General features: G+C 40.5%; 1 protein-coding gene across 1 annotated transcript in view; it reads right to left on the reverse strand.

The window, feature by feature from the left end:
* The window catches only part of LOC148593556 (dystonin-like), a 98003-nt gene that overhangs the window by 16984 nt on the left and 56674 nt on the right, over window positions 1-24345 (reverse strand). The window contains 16 exon segments of the mRNA XM_088530548.1: window positions 836-995; window positions 1565-1734; window positions 5076-5195; window positions 6159-6365; window positions 6606-6761; window positions 7994-8164; window positions 11306-11434; window positions 11919-12116; window positions 14060-14215; window positions 14905-15078; window positions 16272-16373; window positions 18064-18165; window positions 18886-19008; window positions 19692-19918; window positions 20256-20487; window positions 22010-22213. Of these exon segments, the coding sequence (XP_088386674.1) occupies window positions 836-995; window positions 1565-1734; window positions 5076-5195; window positions 6159-6365; window positions 6606-6761; window positions 7994-8164; window positions 11306-11434; window positions 11919-12116; window positions 14060-14215; window positions 14905-15078; window positions 16272-16373; window positions 18064-18165; window positions 18886-19008; window positions 19692-19918; window positions 20256-20487; window positions 22010-22213 (2631 nt within the window).

The following is a 24345-nucleotide window of genomic DNA, read 5'->3' on the forward strand; positions in this document are numbered from 1 at the left end:
AATGCAATGTATGGGAAATCTATCCTCCTAACCACACTGGCTTGAAATTCTTGTCAAAGCAATTCATCTGACATTGCAATAAATGTGCAAGATTGCCCCAGCAAGCAAAGATCACATAAAATGCTAACTATCAAGGAGAAAGGTAAATATGGTAAGAACAGAATTAAAACTCCATCTGGAGGTCTGACTGGTAGGGCTGCAAATCTTGCCACATACTGCTTTATTTTCATGAGAGTACATTGACACACAGAACAAGCCCCAGTTACATAAAGGATCCTTTTAAAACTTATGTTGTATATTACACATTGTGTATTGTATACAGAGTATACTGTAATTGTCAATATGCAATATTACAATCTACTGTGTCAGTATGACCTAACCGGGGGATACAACAGGATTTCAGAAGCAGTTCCAGCACATTTCGGGCTCTTTTCAGAGAACACCTGAGCTTTGGTTGGTTGGAGGTTTTTGGTTGTTATTTTTTCCTTGATGGACAAAAGCTCCTCCTCCCTGAACAACCTTTGAACACCCAAAGACATTGATGGGTGAATCCTGACTGACCCTTCATCTCCTAACCTTGCCAAGTGCCAGAGCTCGGGTTCATATAAATATTCATAAACTTGCAGTTGTGATTGATATGATATTCATAATGCACAGGAAGGCTGAATTATAGGGAATATCTCAAAGCTAACTGATGCCAATAGGTTATTAACTTCTTACTTCAAGAAACATTCTATGTTTCTAAAATTACAGAATAGCCAAATAAAGACAGTATTAAAACATGACACTTACTAGCAGTTCAGTAATTAAAAAGGATGGGTACTTTTAAAATTACCTTATGATTGTCAATCAGATTCATCACTAAATCGATGTCACCGTGTACTGGCTGATCTTCTGCTAGTTGTGGCTCAATTCTGTAGAGCCAGTCAATGAGAGCTTGCAAAGCATCAGTAAACTGACCTGAGAACAACAGGGCTTCCTCCAGTTTATTTTGCCTGGGAAAAGAAAGAAAAAAAAAAAAAGTGAAGTTAAGATCACTTACAGGTGTTAAGGCAACCTTTTCAACATAAGGTGGCAACAACTAAGAGCTGTTAACGGGATCCATGGTTCCACAGGGGATGTACAAAATGCTTTTCCAAGCTATGAACATGTACACATTTTTCTGTCTCTGGAAAAGGCAATATCCGTCTCCCTTCCCTGGGCTACCCCCAAATACATTGGCTCGTGAGTGAAAGGAACAGGACAGACCACGCAAGTGTGGTAGAAAGAAGCTAATACCAAGCAGGCTGCTAGGGCTTTATCCACTCTCTTAGCACACACCAGTGCAAATCAGGTTCCCAAACAGATGAGGGATGCTCCTCTGGCTCTTCTCAATCCTCTTCCATAGCACAAGGAAAGCAGGGAGGATGCATTTCTAGTATTTTACTGTTTTGGCACTGAATTATCAAACAAGATACCATTTCTCGTTTTACTCATACACCACAGAAACCAAAGCAGAAGCCCAAAGAATTGTCATAACCCTCCTTACCTGCCAAAATAATATATAAATTGGCTTTTCATTTACCTTTCTACTGATTTTCCACAAATTGTATCCCATTTATCTCTTAATTCACTCAGCATATCATCTAGTTTCAAATTGTCATCAGCCAAAGTGGTCTTCTCTTTCAAGGAGCGTCCAGTCCTATTTGTGGTATCATACACAGAATGTTTGGCACCTAGGGATTTCTGGAATTCCTGCATGGAAGAAAAAGAAAACACTCATCTAGCATTAACTGCCTTCAGCCTGTAGTTGATTAATCTTTGCCATATTATTTACAGTGTCAATTGTGGTTGCATGAAAATTTTACCTACTTCATTTTACTACTTAGTGCAATGTTTCTAGTCTGCTAGTACCACGGTGAAGGTGAAAGTCATATAAAGAAGTGGCTTGAGATTTTAGCAGAGCCCAGGTCTTTTGTCCCTCTCTGTAAAAGCAGCTCTACACCTACTGGAAGAATTCCTGGAAATACCCTCCTTCAACGACAGTGGTGATTCTTGTCCTGACACAATATTCCTGAAGTTCAGTTTGCTGAGAAAGACAAATGTGCTCCTTGGGAAGCATGAACATGAAGCATGAGGGGTCTTCATGCTATATCTCCTTAGACTAAGATTTCAAGCTAGGATAGAGTGTCCCAAAGGCTGACCCTGCTTCAGCTCAGCATGGTCCACTTTGAGTCATGAGCACTGAATCCTCACTAGATTAAAGCATATCATAACCAGGAAGAATTGTATGCCAAAAGCACGTGGATTGAGGCACAGGAGGAAGTCAGGGGGGATCCCAATAATGTAGTTCAGGTTGGAACCAAGTTATTAGGATAGAGAAACACTTGAAGATGACGGTGATGCCATAGCCACAGTTGCCTGGCAGCTCTGATGGGAAAATCTGTGTAGAGTTTCTGGTAATTTTTCACAAGGGAACACCCAGAAACACACCCCATCTGAGACCTCGGAGAAGTTAACAGGATGGCACGGCAAGCCATTATATATGTGAATGAACAGTGCCAAAAGATAAAAGCAGCCTCCTATGTAGAAATGTCTAATTCTTAAATTGTGCCTTCTTTTGTGCCTTCATTATTAGTGGGATTATTAGTGGGAAACTGGTAAAAAAAAAAAAAAAGGGAAAAAAGAAAAAAGAAAAAAAGAAAAAACGCCACAAGTTTGCTTTACGATTCTCAGTTGTACAAGAGTCAAATACTCTTACCTGACACAAAGGATAGCAGGCCAAAGAGGTTCTGTTGAGAGGAAGGGAATGAAGGGTGTGTGAAGCGGGAGGAGGCAAGGATAGGGATAAGCCATGGGAAGTGTGGGCTGACTTTACCGAGAATAATGTGCATGTTTGTGTCATGCTCCTCCTATTTGACAGGTCTTATTAACTACCTAGAGCTACACACTCACTGTTACTTGATTTGCACAAAAAGCAAAAAGAAAGGGCAGTCAGAGAAGGATCCCTCAGTTAGGACCGATAAGGAGGAGCACGGAGGGTTTTAGTTAATGCATTCTTTGAGAGCTGGTCTGCACACATCATACCAAATCTACGTGCCTTTAATTTCAAAGAGGTGTGACTGAGAGCAGATTGTGGTTTAAGACATTGCAGCTGCCAAGAGTAGATAGGTAAAGGGAATGAAACCTCAATAATTAACTATATGCCTCCTTGCTAAAGTAGACAGGAACATACAGATAGTGAGGTGCACATAAATCTATCATAAAGAACACTCAGTGTTAGCAGAGGAGTGGACTGTGTGATCTAGTAGGGGGTTTTCCATACCTAACTTCTACAAATGGGGAAAAAAATGCCAATACACAGACCACGCGTAACCCCCCAAAATTCCTGGCAACCCACTAGATGTGAGAGGGAGAAAGCACATTGGCTTTCAGCTCCTTTTTTCTTTTTTTTTTTTCTTTTTTTTTCTTTTCTCTTGTTTTTTTGGCAGCAACAACCTGGCAAAGAGTGAGCGCAAATTATTGCTTACAGCACGCACAGAGAACACACGCATTCAGTTCAGATATCAAAGTCATTAACTGAATAGAGCAAGGAAACCTTCAAGGCTGGACAGAAAAGGCAAAGACAGACACAGGGAGTAAACATGGGAGTGGAAGGAAGAGACTGAAAGCACAAGGAAGGACACTGCAGTGCTGGGAGGTTCAACAGCTCGTTAAAAAACAATTGCGTTCCATTTCTTGGAGAGGGTGGTTTGAAGTTTAAAGTCACAAAGCCCACAGAACTCCCTCCTCCGTCTACATTCACCTTCTTCCTCCAAATCACCAGCTTTAATCTCAATGCCCCCGGTGCCACATACCATCCTGTTCCTTACAATAAATGAGATTCAAGCAACTTGAGTAGCTACTGCCCGCTGGCATTTTGTAGGAAAAGAAACTGCAGAAGAGACTTCATTCACAGAAATGAGTAGTCTGCCAAATAGTGTGAGGAGGTCTGGACTCATAGAAGGTGCTGTTGCAGGCAGAAAGAACAAGTGGGACATGAAGCCTAAATTTAATGAGAGGAGAAGTAAGGACTGAGAGACAGGAAGAACCCGCAAGCCAAGGCAGAGTGTGTTGATTGTATTCACGGGGGGTTTGCATTCTTATATGAAGAAAGGGGAAGAGTGGAAGTATTAGAAAAGGGCTACGATTAGAGCAGACAAGAAAGACGATCTGAACAGAAGGATTTTTTTTCCTAACTTCTCAGAGCTGACTTTGGACTTTGGCAACAACAGCAATCCCAGAACAAGCTGAAACTGCAGAGTTAGCGTAACAGAATGTTCATGCAGGCTTTATCTAACAATTTTAACAGCAAACATAGGTAACACAATTTTTACTTGACCAATTTTCCCATATTAAAAGAGAACATTCCCCGGTTTGATAAACAATCTTAAATCCTCACACAAACTGTGAAATGATAAATTATACAAGTACATTGATACAGTAAACAATCCTTAAGATACAAGCCAAAGACTTGTAAGTCATCAGAATATACATGAAAAAGGAAATAGAAAGAGTTGCTAACTTGGTGAATACAGTTCAGAATGAAAAAAAATAGGACTGAAAGGTGACAAGGAGAATAAAATAGAGAAGAAGTAATTATATGACAAAATGCAGAAGAATGAATGATATTTCACTACTCTGTCTCTGAGGAAACTGCTCCAAGATGAATTTTTAGAAATAGCCTATTTTTGAAGCGTCTACTTGATCCACTTGATCCTTAGCAGTACGTTCATGGCACTTTACAAAAATAAAAACAAAGTAAGGGCTAAGCTTTTGGTTTTGCTCTGTGTCTCATGGCACTGCAGAGCTTCCTTCTCTTTCAAAATAGCATTATTTGCTTGGAAAGCCAGGCTAATCCAGAAGTTTCTCCTTTTTGCCCATAGTAGTTGGGTAGTAGAACTTTTTCCAGTTGCACTAACTTTACCACTGGCAACACAGCACCAGTTGGTATGATCCTTTCCACTATAGTGAGGCAGTAAGCCTACCTGGTACAAAGGTGACAGGCTTGCCTGCCATCTCACTGGGCATCTTGCATTTTACCAGCCATCACTCACCTTATGCTGCACAAGCTGTAGCTTTATTTTGTCAGGGTCGTTTGCAATTTCGAGCTCTGAGTCCAATGACTTCTCTGATTCTTCCAGCCATTCCATGAGTTTATGCCAGGCTTCATGGAACTGTGGGAAAGTGAGATTTGTATTGATTTAAATACATAGTGGTGTATGAAATGGTCAAAAGAATTATATATTCTTTACAGGTCAACCAAGCATTTTGCAAACTTGGAAAAGGATCAGTGAGCCTTCTGTCCTTGCTTTCTCTAAGAGACACTGGCCCAACTGACTCAACCTAGCTCTTTTCTCTCTCTCTTCTTTCACATACATGATCTGTACATGCAGGATGCAACTTTCAGAGAAATTTTGGTGACTTCTGTCAATGTGGTTGTCACTTAGACTCCTTCTTTAGTAATGGTCACTAAAAACCTCAAGAATAGACCTGAGCTATTGCCTACATGAGACAACAGCACTAAACATTCCTCTCCTGTGTTCTGCATTCTGTTGTTTAACTCCTCAGTAAGGGGAACATGAATCTAAGGAAAAAATGAAAGCTGTTCCCTGTTGACGAAAACCGTGTGAGGAAAACCTCCTCATTTTGTTTTAAGGAAATAAACAGAGAGATCTTTCTGCACAGAACATTATTAAACTAACATTTACTATTAACTAACATATTAGATCGGGAAGCAATGAGTATTAGGGCACAGCGCAAACCTAAGGAGAAAACGCTAAGCAATACTCGCACAAAACAGGGAAAAGGGGTTCATCACACTCCTTAAAATATAAGGAGTTAATTGTGCGACTTCTTTTTGAAGACAGATGGCCCTAATATACATCTGGAAGCCATACTGCAATTTTCAGACTATCCTGCACTCTAGACAGAAGTCGCTACTCGGGTTGAAAATGAAGCTTTTACCTTCCAAATGAAGTGCTCTGTGATTGAATCACAGAAATTGCTCCACCAATTCAACAAAATCTCTTACACTAAACCCAGACTTGCTTGAAAGTGCTTTAAAGTCCCATATACCTCCAGGGCCTGCATTTAATTACAGCTAAGTTCAAAGAGTTGCACAACAGCCGCCACATTACCTGTTTGGCTCTTTTTCTTGCTTCATCCAAAGCTCTTCCTCTTTCAGCTAAGTGTTGAACTACTTTCTCCCATCTACTCTGAACACTAATAAGCAGATTCTTAATAAGGACAACATCTTGTTTCTGGCTGAAATACTTCAAATGGCTTCCAGTTTTGTCCAGCTCTAGCATCTGATCCCGATGAGAATTCACTTCTGTGGCAAAAGCCTTGGGGGGGGCGGAGAAAAGAAAAGAAAAAAATACTCTCAATACTATGTTGCTCATGCACTGGGTAGCACCGAGAAACAGTCCGATAAAGGATGATGCAGTAGGAAAGACCATAAAATACAATTTTAAAACAAATTAAACATTTCTCTTGAGTGCCAGCATTACTTAAACAACGTCCAAATGAACCCTGTATCTCCAAAGAGTGGGAGAAGAACACTGCACATCTGTTTCTTTACATACCTTGTGTTCATCAATTTGAAACAAGACAGTATCCAAGATAAGACTTGGCCGAGAAGCGGCAGTTAGAGTTTGCTCAGCCTGCGTAAGCCAGTTGATGAAGTCTTGAAGTGAATTGTGGAACTCCATTGCTAAACTGAGCGCATTTTCCAGTTTGGTCTGTAAAATAGGCCATACTTTGCATCAGTTGATGTTTTATAGGTGCTTCCGCCAACCGAACCATTTCTACTTAGCATTTTGGAGGAGTTTTTTTTTTAATATTTTTCTGTCTCAAAGTTCCTGCCTCAAAGTTTTACTTTTTAAACTAACAGCCCACATATGAGTATATCGAAGGACATAGATACAAAAGAAACAGCAAAATGAGGTAAATAAGTAGAAAATCCAACATCTACTACCAGGTTTCCAGTTTTCCCCAATCAAACATTTTATATTGCACTCCTTATTTGTAATGGAACATGTGGCTTTACCAATTTCAAGGCAAAACCAGTAGCAGCTCACAAAGCTAAGGCAGCAGTGCACCTGGGGGGACTTGGAGATACCATCTAATTTATTCTCTTGCACTAAGGAAAAAAAAAAACAAGTTTGCCTGCACATATCTTCTGAATAATGCCCAATCATCATTTTTGTTGCTTGTATCAACACCATGTTTCAGATACAGCTTTTTGTTTTGTTTTGTTTTTGTTTTTGTTTTTGTGTTGTTGTTGTTGTTGTTGTTGTTTTATTTGAAGGTGGTCAGAGATTTTCATACAACCACATTGTAATGCTTTTGCTGTCTAACAATGAATAATATCAACAGTTCCTCTGTTTGTAGCTATTGGTATTATTCATTGTTAGACAGAAGGAGAACAAATGGACTATGCTTCATAAAGAAATGAAAGCAAAACAAAATTAATAATACCGAAACTCATGTTGCACATCGCTGATATGGTCCTACTGAGCTATGTTAAATCAGAAGGTAGTTACTTCAAGTAGGTGACAGAAGGCCAAATGTTTTGAAATCTAAGAAGTGAATAAAAGCTAGGAAAACGAAAGCAGCAATTCTGTGTTGAGAAAGAAATAAAACTGAAAGATCAAATAAGTTTATTCATTTTCTCATGCCTATGAACACTAAAATTAAAAAAAAAAAACAACTCACAAAAGCCCTCATTCTAGAAAATGAATATGTGACAGCATTTGTTAACATATTTCTATGAAACAAATTTCTTTTTCACTCCCAATTAGGGTAAATCAACTTCTTGAATCCCATTGTTTTCTTAGCACTTGCTAAACATTTCAAAGAATTTCGCATAACTGAAAGATCTGAAAGATAAAGCAAGTTTGTATGTATAAAAGGACTAGACAATAACATGCTAAAATACATGATTCACACTTCTACTTTTAAGATCACGTACTTTTCTTTCGCTGAGCTTTGTTTGTACCGATTCCCATTTTTCTTTTAAGTTATTTATGTCCTGCTCAACACTCGTTCTAGCAGATTTTGGGCATTTTCCAAGCATCTGCCGGCCTTTCTCTATTAGACACTTATATGCCTCTTCTTTGTCTCCAAAAGCAGCACAAAGTTCCTAAATTAAAAAAATAAAATAAAAGTCAGGTCGAAATTCCATACTCTTTATCACAGTACCTACTCTTTCCCCAACACTTTGTGGGTACAATTAAGACAGGAATCCCATGTAATTCTCAAAAGGCCAAATGAGCAAAGGAAGGGCCTAGTTCTTCAGGAAATGAGGGCTTGTATTGTCTGTCAGATGTTTTCACTGAGCTCCAAAGCCTTGCAATGAAAATACTATGTGCTTATCTCACTGTGCAACATTTGCTACAATTCAGTTCAAGTCCACATGCAGCTGAGACACAAAGGGTGTCAGCATTATTCAGCAGGCTGCAAGCCCAGAGCTGTCCAACACATCGTCAGAAAGTGGTGGGACAACCTGGGAGGGCTCCTTTATCGTCTCTCGTTTAGCCCGCATCTTCCTTCGCTTGCCAGGCACCAGGACTAAAGGCTTTGCCTGTACACAGAAGATTTTAACCTATATGCTATAATGCAGCAGTAATGTATAAAAGCAGTTTTATCTGTTAACTGTTCTATAAACTATTCTTTTATTTCAACCATGTTAAATATGAGGTGGCAAGAGAACTGGAACACTCATATTTCCCTCTGACTCAAAAGGACATTTTCATAATTTAGAGCAGACCATTCAAAATGCATCATCAAAGCTGGTGCAGATGCCCAAATGAGCAACATGTTTAAGAAGATGAGGAATAATTGTCCTGTACATAGCAGGGACTTTCCCTTCTGGCTCTGAGGAAAGGAGCCTGAAGCCAACAATGTCTCTGGGGTAGAAGAGCCTGGGCACAGGCTTGTCCTTGATCCCCAGGAGGGACAAGCAGGAAGCAGGTCAGAGCAGGAGCTGAGATTTTCATAGGCCACAAAGCCTGCTTCCTTCCTTCCTTCCTTCTTGGGGACTACAAAACATTTTGTCACCTACTCTTCCTTATTTTCCCAACCTCCCAAAAAACATTTTTCTCAGGATATAAAGCTTCATCTTTCCCAGCTCAGAGGGAAATCACAGGGAAAGGGGGCCCAGATCCCACTTTCTGGGCAGCTGCCATGCCACAACTGCCCCCAGGTGCCTGGGAACCCACTGAGAGTTTGGGCAGAGTTCCCAGAGCCGTGTGTTTCAGTGCAGCACTGACCCCTTAGAGATGCCAGGCCTGGGGCTAATGCTGGAGGGAAATCACAGTCGTAATAGGCCAGGAGGAATTCAAGTCATTTGAAATTGGGATCTAAGAGAAATGAAATGCTTTCTGGTGAAAGGAAGCCTCTTTTCAATCCCTTTGCTATTGGTGTCCTGTAATTTTGTTTCATATCCTTGGTGTTCCTGGAGCTGCTTAGCTGGAAGCGCTACCCAGCCTCAAGCCCATCTGTGAACTGGTGACCACTGGGGGTTGTTCTACCCCTGTCTGTAACACAGATGTTGGACTCAAGGAGATGGTAACATATCATTTCCAATGACAAGCACAACAAACACAGAGCAAAGTTTTGTTCTTTAGCCACGCCTCACAAATTACCACATTTTGGATCATTTAATGGCAAGCTGGAAGTTTGCAAGCTCAGTCGCATTCAGCATGACACCTGGCCTCAGCTTTTCAGCTGCCCAAAAACTGAAAATTTACATAGATCTGCATGGATGTGGTGAGGTTTAACTAAACTCTAACCAAATCCTTTTTTTTTTCTTGTTTGGTTTTTCCTTAAGGTTTATACACATTAAAAGATGATGAGCCAATGTCTGTAGTTATGTATGTGACAGCCCACAGTACAGTAACAACTTGGTACAAGGTGCAGTTAGGAAGTTTTTCCACCTAAAGAGTAGATGTTATCCGGAAGACATTCACACTGACTGTGGTATGAAACTCAGTTTAAACACTCTTTAATCAATATGTAAAGGTCATAAAACTAGCAAATGACTTACTGATAGACACTCTAAAGGCATGAACTAAAGCAAAGCCTGAAACTTCCCAGGGGAAAATTGTTCTGTCTTGATCTCATTCGAAAAACATGACATAAAATGGAATGAGCTCCACTGACTCTCCCTTTATTTTTAACTCCCTTCATCTGAAAAAAAGTTCTTTTCTTAAGACAAGGTGAAAAGGTTATCAAGGGGTAGGGGCTTTCAAAACAGCAAGTTCTATTTGTATTTCTATTGTTTTTTTTCCATCTTTTTTACATAACTATTTTTAAAATTGCAAGAAAGAAAGAACTCTTTGTCCAAAAAAGTAAGGTTCTCTGCTTTTTACTCTCAAAGAGAATGTTACTGGTAACTTTTGAAATAAACACAACCTACCCCTGCACTTTTGGGTAAAAGCCTTCAGCGTCATTCCAAAATAAGATTACAAATCTATGACAACGGGCTGTTCTAATGGAAACTGTGTCAGGCAAGCCAGAACTCAAGGACAGTTCAGTAAATATGGTTCTCGCATCTGAGCCAGGGGTCAGGAGTTCAGATCACTGGACCTGGGCTTGTATCCAGTCCTAACAGCACAGCATGGTTGTATATAAATGGAGCACTATGGACTGCTTTCCTTTGAGGTAAGATAGGAAATCAGTGGGTTTGGTCAAGCGCAATGGTTCTCTGCGGGGGGAAAAAAATCCATAGCATTTTTCTTAAAGAAGGGAATAACTGAGGCAGCCTGACCAGCTTTCCATTTCTAATTAAATAACACTCACTGTATGACCCAGGAGCCCTCTAACATCTCTGTTGATTAGAAAATCAGCTTTGGTTAAAGAACAGAGAGAATCAGTTCCTTCATTTCAGGATCTTCTCCAAGTGACTGTGGATCATTTTTAGGCTAATCTTTGTACCTCAGAAAAAGCAGAAATGTAGTTACGGGGATAGAGGGGAGAAGAACATTAATCACTCTGAAGAAACTGTAAACATTTGATCTTTTTCTTTCTGTGAACGAGGATGCAAAAACATCTTTTATTTCTGTCTCGGTCTTAACGGCAGTTTAGCTTTGGTCCTCTCCCAGACTATTCCTTTTGCAACACTGCAAATAACAGTTTCTGGTTTGAAGGCCAGTAAAATGTTTTAAGATACTGCACAGGCATTGTGAGTATATAGAGCATGCTCTGTATTTACCATAAACACTCATGGAGGATACTTAGCCCTGAAATGCAATTTGCAGGGTGTTCTAACACTGATACTTACCATATGGGCATTGAGCTGCTCCCTTGCTGTTTCTGGTAAACCTCCAACAGGTCTTGATGCCAACAGCGGACGTTCAGTGTCTGTCAGCCAATGCTGCATATCTTCAACCTCACCATGGAAACCTTGGGCCTAAATCACATTGTAGCATTTTAGAGCCTGCTTAAATGTTTTCCATTCTAATATTAACTCAGGCTGAAGCGTACTGCCAACAGATTCTATCAGGTATTTGCAATAATCAACAGAAATTCCAAAACAAAATTTAAACTTGTTGCATGCAATACAAAAGATAAAAACAACAATGACAACAAAAATGGAACTCATGAAAGAAGGCTAAATGAGCCTTCTCATTGTGAGATCAATGTTTTCACCAAATAATGTATCTATACAGAACTTCCAGTCTTCTAAAATGCCAAAATCTGAAGTCTTGGTTCAGCACTATCAAAGACAGTGGCCAGCTGTGAAAGATGCAGCCAGATCAAAACCTTCTCTAAATTCATGGGTGTTCTGCATTTTGCTTTTGATTTAGGTCAACTTCTAATACACACATCTAGGGATTTCATGCTAAAAGGCCCTTTGTCTGAGTTATCTCTTTATTTGCCCATTTCCTTTTCACCTGGATCAAGGCCTTGTCCAGATGCTGTTTCCTCCGTTCTGTTTTCTTCAGCACGTTTTGCCAGCGCTGATCCAGAAGTTTCAACTTGTGCCGTAGTTTACCTGCTTTTTCCACAGCGTTTGATTCAATCAAGTCCTTTCCTGCTTTCGTAACAGCTTCCACCGTGGACTGATGGGCTAAGACATCGTTCTGTAGCACCTACAGTTGGGATACAACATTTACGGCCACGTTCGTAACTACATTAACTTGAGCTACTGTTTAAAATTTGCACTGCTATTAGCAATTAATGCTGCATTAATTAATCTCACTTCAAACAAAAGCACTAACACCCAATAGGATATATTTCACTTTTATATCTAGTAAAAGCAATATATTCTTTCCCAATAATGATGCACAATTGTGAAAGGTTTCTAGTACTGCTAGAGAAGAACCATGTCTGAGATATCTACTATAACTTCACTCAACTTAACTACATACTTTTCTTTCATAACACTTTTATTTAGAGAGTAGGGTGTGCAAACAGTGTTCCATACAGTATTGCTCATTACTCACGGAGAAGTAGGGTAAAAGGACTGCAAAGCTAACACCATAAAATCTCCTCGCAGCTGGTTAAAAACTCATTCCCATGAACCACAAAAGAACCGTAATGAGCAATAAGCACTAGGATGCTAGCATATGGAAAAGAAAACATAAACTTATCTCCAAAGGGGCTTTTAAATAAAATAGCGTTTGACTAAATATGGAGTTACAGGTAGTCCTCATATGCAGAAAATGCATCACATTTCTATTATTTCTTCTAGCCTAAGCACTAAAGATCTTAGTTATTTTCCTCTCCCAATTGAAAAAGTCATTCACAGAAACAGATGCATTTTCTTCCTTCCTTCCTGCTGAGGCTCCCTGAAAAAAAAGTTTATTCTTTCTGAAATTTTTGAAGAGATGGATGTTTTTCCAGGCTACCAGAGGAAGTGCCACTGTGTGAACTTTCTAACCTATACACTCTGTTTTGTGAAAAGGAAATAGACTGGTTCGTGTGTTTGCTGAACTCCTTCAGCACCCTAGGTGGGAGAAGTAATCAGCCGTGTCTAGACGTTCTTCAGTAGTAAAACACTTGTGTTCACCGAGACCATAAGGGTGCCACAGAGTGGTGCTGGGTTGGTGATTTTGTTTCTAAAGGCAGGTTTCTAACAGTAGGCACAAAGGGCAAGTACATATTTTAATCTGCTCAAGTTCCTGCTGAATACACAGGAGGTCCCAAAGCTACAGAGAAGCTGTAAAACTGCATTAACACAGACAACATAATGTGTAGGTATTTTTATGCTGTCAATCTATTCTCTCTAAATCCAAGAGGAACTCTGAACAAGGATATTTTTTTCACATGATATACAAGATGAAATTTAAATGGCGGATTTAAAGGAAAGGAGAAGAATTATGAGGCTAGTTGGAAATCTTCAGCGCTAAAAAGAAGCCACCTCATCATCAACAGCCACACAAACAGGTAGACAAGAAGTCTCCCTCTTGGAAGATACCCTTCAAAATAAAGGAGAAGCTCTCTTCTTCCATGGACTCCAAAGGCACACTAGTTATTAAAAGTAATTACAAAACCTACATTGTAATTTAGAAAGACATAAAGATGAAGGCAGGGTTACCCCTATAGCTTGCTGAGAATTTGAGAGCAGCACCTCTTTTTAGTTGGTCATGACTGAGGCACAGTTTGGCCAGTTTTCATAGCAAACTGCTTTTCCTCTGAGAAGCAATTTGAGAAACAAGAAGCCCAGCTGTTTAAATGTTTAAGTGCATTCTGCAAGCCCTGGCCCAAGCAGAACTAACCAGGGAGTTTATGGCTTCAGGGAGAATAGCAGCTACGATGACTTTAGAGCTTCCTGGGTCAAACGAATGTGAAGACCAGTGAGCTGCTCTTTTTCAATAAAGGCTATGCCAGTTGCTTGGTACATGCAAGGAAGGAGGAAATACAGAGGAGCAAGAGGAAAGATATTCACTTCCAACTGTGCATTTCAGCCATAATCTGCACCTTGAAATTCTCCACAGAGAATTATATATCAAGTATCCAGTTTTATAACAACACTCATCAGTAAGATAAACATCAAAAAATGTTTCAGTTAATATTCAGTATAATTACATACATGATGTTTGGCAAGTTCGATTTCAATAGCCTTGGGGTCTCCACCCGCAGGTTTCTGTTCATTCAGCAACTCCTCTGCATGCGTCAGCCACGTCAGTAACTCATCCAGGGCATGCTGGAACTGCCCCAAGGCTAGCAAGGCACCCTCCAGCTTGTGCTACAGTGAAAATAAAATAAAGTTAACAACAAAATGGCTTCACAGTGCCACTGAATTGACTTAAGTTAGCACTAGTTGCTTCATTCACTGAATGAGGTTCACGAATCTGAGAGCACAAAACACAGAGAAGCAGTTACCAGAGAAACTGCCTCTGCAGTTAGAGCTGAATTAGCACTTCCATTGTAAACCAGGCTTACTTACAAACCGGCCTAAATTCCTCACCATCAGAGATCTCATAGAGTTGGCAGATTCGCTCCTCAGAAATATGGTAGTAGTTTTCATCATCTGAGGTATAATGTTAACAGAAATGCAACTTGGTGTCTGAACTCTTTAAAGCTGTTTCTTTGCAGTGAACTGAATCAGTTGAGAAAGAAATACACTTCAAAGCACAGCATCTTTAAATACCTCTGTTTTGCTTTGATAACTAGTTTGGAAACAGCATGAAATAGTTTAAGTTTTTAAGAGAACGAGGCCCGCTCAGCAGTTGATGATGATTTTGTACATATAAGTGTGTGTTTAACTGCTTAAGACTTCATAAAAAAAAAAACCACAACGTGAAATGATTTGATGTGACACTGCGGATTGAGGAAGTGACACAAAAATGCTGCCAAGGGTTTAAAATCATGAAAGAACATCTTTCCTTGAACATCTAAGCCATGAATAAAGCCCTCCCTTTCAAGTTTACTTACCTGCCTATTGATAATTTGTTCTTCTAGTTTGTCCCACAGTAGTTTGAGCTCCGAGAGAGGGTCTTGAACTGTGTGACTGTCACTTTCATTTGTTACCTTCTTCAGCAGCAGTTCTGCCTGGTGGTTCAGTCTTTCCATTTCTATCTGCTGCTGATAAGCTTCTGTCTTAAATTGCTATGATGAATAGAAAAAAATACAAGTAAATATACCACAAGTAATGACCATTTTGGATGTAGCACAGTATAGTAATGCTTACAATACTAATGCAGCATTGTCAGCTTTCATAAATGTTGGGTTTTCTTTAATACTGGTGTATAGATGTATTTCCTGGGTCATAATGCATGCAAGGCACTAATAACCCAGACAATCTCAAATCATTGAAAATATGCAATAATGTCTCACTATTCCGTCAGAAATTGCTAATTGTGAACAGAGGATGGTAAAGGCAGATGCCAAATGTACGATGACTCTCTAAAGATCTCTCTGGTTTGTAACAAAGGCTGAATAGAACTTGAGTAATTTGCAGCTCTTGTGGTTGTGATAATATAGTACTCTGGACTTCTCATAGGATTATTCTTCAAAAGATCGAAGAGCAAATTTTCTTAGGGCAAAGCACCCTCCTATAAAGGCACCTTTGGCAGCAGCCTGAATACAAGCTGCATACGTGCATTCTTATTCTGACCTTTATAAGATAAGTCATTAATATTCATATGAAGTTGCACTATAAAAATAGATTGAACAACCTGCCCACAGACAGGAAGAGAATGTACAAGCCAGGAAGAAAACCAAGGCCTTCCACTTGATCTACATGTCTCTGCTTTTATTTAAAGTATGTATAATAGCGTACCAATGCCAGGAGCATACCCAGCCACAGATCCATAGCAAAAGGTTTCTAGGTTAACCTGAGATCTAGATTTACAGCTGACTGGATCTACTGGGAAGAACATATATGACCCTTTGAGCAGTTAAATAGAACCTATAGTGACAGAAGTGAAAAGCTTTGGGGATATTTTCAAAGTGTCTCAAGAAAGCTGCAAATGTTGGGCACAAGAAAAAATGACATGACAGGTCATGACAGAAGAATTCTCTTCATAACCTTTGAAAGAGAAGAAGAGAAACTGCAAGTGTTTTTCAACTATCAGAACATATTCACAGAATAAAACACAGTCTCGCCAAAATCAATGCCATACATTTTAAAAGGAAAAGTTTGCAATGAAATATATTTTGAAATTTTCACACAAATTCTTCCTACTAAAAATTGAAAATGAAAATTGCTTTGACGCTTGAAAAATACAGAAAAATACCAAATAATACAGAAAATGTAGTCAGATAAAAAAGTATAAATGAAATATATAGCTAGTTCATACCTTAAGTTCCTCAGTTTGCTGCTTCACTGTTTCCAGATCTGTTCCAACTGGAGATATGGCTGCTAACTTGCTGACAGCAACGTCTATCCAGTCAAATATAGCCTGAAAGTCAAAATATGAAATTCCAGTGTGAGAAGAGCAGAACAGTATTCAAACCTGTTTTATGTAAAGCATCAGATTTCTTTTTGCTGCAGAGAACAACAGTGCTACCTGCTTAAAAAAAAAAAAAAAAAAAAAAAAAAAAGCTTTTTTCCAAGGAAAGCTAGGTTCTTGATGACACAGGGGTTGAAATCACAAATACACTTAAGTATGCCATGTAATAGCTACAAGAGCTGAAAGACTGAACCTTTCTTAGCTGCAATATTCTGCCTGTCCTATTCATACTGAGTAGCACTTGACTTCTCAAGTATCCTAAAAACACACACAGAACAAATTCACTATTTCACAGACTTTCAGAGCCAAGCTGAAAAATGATTCTATAGCAGAATGATGATTAAACATCATCAGCAAGCAAACTTCCACTGCAGGGCAATGTTAGCTGCACAAGGAATATGGGAGGAGGCCCATTCGGTTCTCACCAGGCAGTGAAGGACCATGACTGAGCTGGGCTGCACCTCAGGAGGATCATGCAGTTCCAATGAAGTTTCCCTCCTCCTGAGGCTGCTCTAGTAGCTGTTTTGTTCCTGAAGCAGCACAGAACAACCTCAAGGATACTCTGCTTACAGCTTAGCAGCTCCTGCTACAACCCAGGGAATTGCAGAGGGGAAGGAATCCCTCAGCTAGACCCTCTCCCTGGGCCCACTGGCGAGGCAGGAGGGCCTGGCGGAGCTGCCTGCTGCTGCCCAGCTCCCCAGGGAGAGGGGAACTACCCGCAAGGAGCTCAGCAGGAGCAGGCAGGCAGCCGGGGCGGCTGACAACCTGGGCGCTGCGCTTTGCATGGTTCTCACTGCAGGGAGCACGAGGAGGCAGTTCAACACCGTCCTCACTCGAAGGGCCAAGCTTGCACCGCGCCAGCGGTCATGGAAGACTCCCTAGAAAAATATACAGTGAGGTGCCCTGGAACACAGCCCCAATGCATTGTTACTAAGGAACGTTTTGAACTTCACAGAGTACACTAGCAACTTGTGCCAGTGACCGGTGAAACTGCAATTTTAAAATATTTAAGGAATCAAGAAAGACAACAATTTCACTCAGCCAAAGGCAAAAAAAAACAACTTCGGCAAAATTTAATGTTTTGAAATCTCTTCAAATGTTTCAATCTTCCAACCATTCATTAACAGAACACAACACATACAGTGCAAAAATGTCTTAAAAATTGCTGGGGAATTTATCTACAGATTAAAAAAATACTAATCTTCTCAAGTACTAGGATTGGATGAATTATACTACACATTTGCACAGTGGTCCTAAAATATATTACTAATACTTCTTGTTTGTTAGTTGCAAATATTAAAGTTTGTTTACTTAACTGCTAAAATATTTCAGTAAAATTAAGGTTACATGACTTGGTCCTCTGCCCAAAAAAATGGCTGAAAGTGAGTACCTAGACCAGTATCCTGTTATCTTCAAACCAAGTAAAGTACCGAGTACCAACAGAAAAGGTGAGCAGGATTACTATGCATTGTGTGGTGCTGCTACCATCCCCGCCCCCAAAACACGTCTGCTGACGGAAATACTTGCTACAGAGTGAGGTATTGCCTTTCACGTACCCAACTGCAGAACTTTTCAAAAATACAAACAGCCCTAAATGCTGCTGACTCCGGGCTGAGTTAGCGGTTTCATCCCCGCTTACCTGCAGTCCATCCTGGTACTGGACAGCAGCCTGCATTGCTTCTGCAAGCTTGTCCACTCGCTCCTTCCATGCTTTGTTTAAGACATCCCAGGCAGAATACAGCTGCAAATAAACGCAGTTTACTCCCGTGGCCAAATTGAATTTTACTGCAGTATAATTTGCGTTCACTAACTATTCACCAATCACTAACACAATAAATTAAGCACATTTCATAGTCATTCCACATTAAAACTCTTATTCTCTTCTTAGTATTTTCCTCAGAATATAGTAAAAGTTCTGGATTACAGAAGCTGTGAGCTTCACTACTGATTACTGAGTATTTTCATTAACATTGAGGTTGCAGTTAGCATGGGAAACACTGTGAGGAACTGCTGTAGAGCTGCATCATTATAATGAAGAAGCTTGAAGAGCTGAACAAGCACTGCGCACACATCCCAACAGGACTGGCTCAGTTAAGGTGTCTCACTTGGCAACAACTGGATATATCTGAAACCCTGTGCTACTTTGGCACAGTTCTATTCTATTCTATTAGTCTATTCTGCTAATTGGTGAATACTTTCACCATCCCTTACAAAAACTAAAAAAGAAAAAAACAAATAAAATTATCTATACATAGCAATCCAATCTGAGTTAAGATTTATTTAAATAAATGGCAAACTTTAACACAAAGGCTTCAGAGATACCTTACTTTTTTTTCCTCCTCTCCCCTTACTGCCCCCTTCCCCATTTTTTCCTTTACTTTCAAAATATTTGGGAGAAAATACCAATTTCAGCTGTACAAACACCTAACAGAAGAAATTCAAGCATCTCTATTTCCCATACCTCATCTATACTCTTGTTGACAATAGGTTTATCAGGCTCTCCACAAGCAGCTATAAGTTCAGAGCCAAGGTTCACAACTGCTTCTACATCTTCCTGCAGTCCATCGATTTCTTCTTTAGCAGCCTAGAAGGAGAAAAAAAAATCCAAAGCTGTTAAAACTAAATTTAGTCATTTACATACATCCTGCTTTTAAGATAGAACACTTCAGGCTTTGGCTTTTGTTTTCTTTAAAATCACCTGGACTTAAAACTGGATCTTAAGAGGTAAGCAGCCCTTGTCAATGGCAGAGGGGAACCAACTGACATCTGTCTGAATTATACCAATGGCTTATGATGTCATTTTATGAGATGACAAAATAAATAGGAAGCCTTAAATTAAATTTCTTTAATCACTTCTTTTGCAAAGATAACTTTTGTACTTTCAAATCCTTAACTATCAGTATAAATAATTAGAGGCTCAGAGCATAATATACACATCAGTATGTCTTTCATTCAGATGTTACGTATTACTCAAGGAATCTAAAACATGTACGACTACAAAAAATCCGTATAACATGCCTATTATACATATGTTTATAAGCAAATATGTAAATATAATGACAGGCATAAGTTGCATGCTCAGTGCAATTAAGCACTGATACACATCATTTGCCACAGGCTCCTCAGATAGTTATTACAGTAAATTTCTACCCAATTATCCTCCCTGGTTTCTAAAAGAATTATTCTGTGGTATTTCATAGTAATTCTGCCTTTTCCCTGCGTACTGAAAATAAAATACTTGAGGTCGAGCAAACACTTCCTACCGACCTCTGCAGCTTCTTGCTGTTGCTTGACAACAGACGGGTCGACTCCGGGTCCCTCCAGTCCCCGAATGAAGTCATGAGTGTCTTTGATAGTAGCGACAAGAGCCGTGTGATCACACCAAAACTTCTCAGCTAGTTCCATTGCATCCAGCAATTTGGCTTCTCTTTCCTCAGTCAATGTCAGGATGTCTTCCCAAGTTAAGGCCATTTGGTCCAGTTTATCTTGAACAGCTAAACAAAAAAGGAACTAGTTTACTACCTTGGCCACAAATATCTCCACAGTTCTACAACAGAAACAGTTGTATGTATGCACACATTTTAAAGCTCCGACACTAGATTGTTCCTTTCCATAATGTTAAGGGCTCTCCATAATGCTAAGGGGAAACAATCAATAAGGCCTTTAAAAATAAAACAGAGTTCACATCCAGGAGGAATTATTAAACTAGTGCCTTGCTTCAGCAGCTTCTCCAGGAGAATACAGCCCCAAGATCAGTAGTAAAAAATGCAGATAGTTATATACTGCAGCTCGCTGTATTTCAGCTACACAAAACTTCCCTCAATTTACTACCTTTAGCAGATATATCCTTATCAGCTCCTTTTGAGCGAGCAATCATTTCCTCCCCTCGCTTTTTAAGCGTCTCATACACTGGCTGAAGTTTCTCCAGATCCATTGACACATTCTTGTTTTCACTGATCTGCTCTTTAATCTTCTCAACCTCTGCTGAGATGGAAGGGGGCTGACTCAGGCGTTCCACTATGCGCTTCAGGCTCTCAAGCGTTGCATTTATTTTGTCATGGAACTGCGAGAGCAGAAAGGAGGAGCAGAACGAACAGAAAAAAAAAGAAGATTTTAAAATGCATCTCAAAGCTATCTTGGAAAAAAAGAAGTACTTAAAAATAATATTATCATCTCTAACCACATTAGAATGCCCCTTGTGGTTCTTCCACTCTTCTAAATTATGAAGATGATCTTGCAAATTGATACTTCTTCTCAGGTTTAAGAGCTATGGAGCTTTGCTTTGAAGTCTGGGTTTACTCCCATTATACTCCATCAAAAGATAATTTACATGTAGCAGCATTTATGTGCATATAGCCTTGCATAGCTAATAGACAGCTTTGTGTTGTGTTTTGGAGAGTCACAGCTTTCCAATTTCATAAGTTTATAAAGGTATTTACCTTAATATGAAATACAAGGCCAAAAAATATATACTGAGTACAATTCTCATACCATGACCAACATACTGAATCTAAACAGGGATTAAAATTTAAGATAGAAGGTCATTCAAAAAGACACTTGCTACTGCCCAGGTAGTGCTGGTTAGTGCTGTAAAAGCACATTATCTCTTGCATCTAAAAGTACCCTATAGTGTCTATTACATCCACCCACCTTTGACTCTGAGCCCAGGTGCCTACATACTCAATTACAGTTGTGTCAACATGGTTCATCCCTTGGCACAGGCCCAAAGGGAAGCTCTAATATATGCCTTTGGATCTGTACAAATTGCAACAAATGACTCAACATCATGCTGGTGTCACATTATGGAAATTAATAACTGTGGGTGAAGCCTATGATCCACCAGGATCTACCAATGCACTTGGGAAAGGTGCTAGAAAGAGCACAGCAAAGCAGAGCTACTTGATACACAACAGAGATTGAACTGAGATTCGTGCCTTGGATGATGCACTTCACATAGGCAACTTTTATGGACTTGGTCTCAATTCTACGCTTATGAGGACATTTTGTGAAGTCTAGTTTGCAGGGCTGGTTTGTGAAACGCACATGCCTGTTCAGGCATCTATCTACATTATAAGTTCCTGGGCATTTATAATGAAATGTTAATGATAAACTACTGCTAACCCTGATCAGGAACTCTCTAGTTCCACTGGTAAAAGGCTGTAACTAAAGTTGCCAAGTTCTAGATATGGATATGTGGAAGTGATATATATAGCTGATTAACACTGATATTTATAGATAAGTGAAGGATCAACTAACAACACACTACCAGGAGAAGGGGAATAAGGTAAAAATAAAACCCCCACATTTTTAGCCCAAATGTTCCCTTTTCAGCTTCAAAATAATAGCTTGAGAGAACATTTTGCAAATGCAGCAGAATCACAATATTGATCAATGTATAAAACTAGAGCCCCTTCATACTAGAATATCAATACCATCAGCAGTGATAGGAACATTCACAGACCACTTGGTTGAAAAATTTAGATAAGCCAGCAGTTAGTCTTGATATATACACGTGAGATGACAACAAAGTCGGCGTATCTTTCCATCTGAATGAATCCAACTACACTTCAAACTTAAATGGATACCTGGGCGCACTGAGAAATGGCTTCATCCAGCGCCAGCGCTCGCTTTTTGACATCTTCCTTAATTTTGTTGTAAAGGTAGTCAGCTTTCGTGTAGTTCTCTTGGATAAAGAAGCCTTCAGCTGGGCTCAACTCCAACAACTGGGGCCCCGTTTTGTTCATTTTATCCATATGGGGCTTGTGCTCCGCAATCAGCTCACGCAGTTGCTGTAACAAACCAAACAACTTATCAGTTTCTCATGCTTGCACCATTGTGCTACAGCTGTCCGCACTCCTAATACACCCAGCTGGTGAGCAATTCCAAACACACACCCTTGGTCCTAATGTACAGCACAAATAATAACAAGTACAGGCAGTGCTTGCTCTGCCAGTGACGGCTCCCTTTCCAACACTGGCGGCTCTCCAGTCGTAAAGCACCACAGTTAAAGACATATGGGAAAGGTCTAGGCAACAGACCTGCAGAGCACACGACAGGAAAGAGGCTAACTGTGTATACGCTACTGGCAAGGGGCACTCCCTGTCATTTTTAGCCCTCATAGTGACAGAAGTGGCAACAGGACTCCGGACGTAGAATCATAGAATGCTTAGGGTTGGAAGGGACCTCTAGAGATCATCTAGTCCAACCCCCCTGCATACGCAGGGTCACCTAGAGCACGTGGCACAGGACTGCATCCAAGTGGGTTTTGAAGATCTCCAGAGAAGGAGACTCCACAACCTCTCTGGGCAGCCTGTTCCAGTGCTCTGTCACCCTCACTGTTAAGAAATTTTTCCTTAAGTTCCTATGGAATTTTTGGTGTTTCAGTTTCCGGCCATTTCCTCTAGTCCTATCAGTGGCCACCACTGAAAAGAGACCATCACCGTCCTCTGCACTGCCTCCCTTGAGGTACTTATAGACACTGATTAGATCCCCTCTCAGCCTTCTCTTCTCCAGGCTGAACAGGCCCAGCTCCCTCAGCCTCTCCTCATAGGGCAGATGTTCCAGGCCCCTGATCATCCTTGTGGCCCTGCACTGGACTCTCTCCAGCAGCTCCACATCCCTCTTGTACTGTGGAGCCCAGAACTGGACACAATACTCCAGATGCGGCCTCACCAGGGCTGAGTAGAGGGGCAGGATCACCTCCCTCGACCTGCTGGAGACGCTCTTCTTAATGCACCCCAGGATCCCATTGGCCTTCTTGGCCACGAGGGCACACTGCTGCCTCATGGTCAACTTGTCATGCACCATGACACCCAGGTCTTTCTCCGCAGAGCTGCTCTCCAGAAGGTCAGTCCCCAGCCTGTACTGGTGTCTGGGGTTATTCCTCCCCAGGTGCAGAACCTTGCACTTGGCCTTGTTGAATTGCATGAGGTCTTTCATCGCCCAGTTGTCCAGTCTGTCCAGGTCCCTCTGGATGGCAGCGCAGCCCTCTGGGGTATCGGCTACTCCTCCCAGTTTCGTGTCATCAGCAAACTTGCTGAGGGAGCAGCAAGTGGAGTGAGGGAGCAGCAAGTGGGAGACAGCTGTGGAATACCTCCAGGCACATCCCCTTCATGCTCAATACTTCTCCAAGTACTTCACTTCCATTTGCTTTTACCAGCGGATGTGACAAAGGCGAAAACTTGGGAGTACCCCAATCTTTCCTGCCAGTTTCATTTGCTTCCACCGTTCATCCCTATCCTGGTGGGGCCTTCTCCCTCCCAGGGCAGTGAGACATCTATCCTACAGCAGTCGTGCAGGAGCAGGAGAGGCCAGAGCAGAGAGATGCTCTGCTCCTCCTAGCTCAGGCTTTGTTTAAATTAATGAGGGCTCAGAAGGGGCCTTGAATCAGTCCAAGTATAAATAAATCCTCTTTTATTCAGCCTGGTAGCTTGTTTAGATGCTCCAGAAGAGAAGACTGAAAGAACAGTGACCATGATTGTCCACTATCTTCTGATGACAAAAAAGCAATGAAAATACAAGGAAAACTGTCTCTACATATGTACTGAGAAAGGAATTCTACCTGTTCATGTTGCAACAGGAAAAATGAAGTTGTTTAGAAGAGGAAAGAATAAAGCCAGAAATGTTTCAAAGTTTTCAGAAAATCATTTGATGTGTTTTATTTCTGTTCACTAACAGATCACTTCACACAAGGCCAGAGAGTCCCCATTTCTAGATACAAACCTATTGTCAGTAACCCGCCCAAGGGTAAATTCCAGCTAGACTGACTGCATGTCACTAACACAGTCAGCTCTGTGCAGGTTGCAATTGCAGGCAGAATGAAGTTAGTAATCCGCAAATATATACAGATATAGAAGTGAACAGGTAAGTGAAAAGATATGTGAATACAAAAAAGTCTACTCACGTCTTTTTTTTTTTAATA

This window comes from Tinamus guttatus, unplaced genomic scaffold (assembly GCF_059628265.1).
Source record: "Tinamus guttatus ecotype Peru unplaced genomic scaffold, ASM5962826v1 Tinamus_guttatus_pri_ptg000383l, whole genome shotgun sequence".
NCBI classification, from domain to species: Eukaryota; Metazoa; Chordata; class Aves; order Tinamiformes; family Tinamidae; genus Tinamus; species Tinamus guttatus.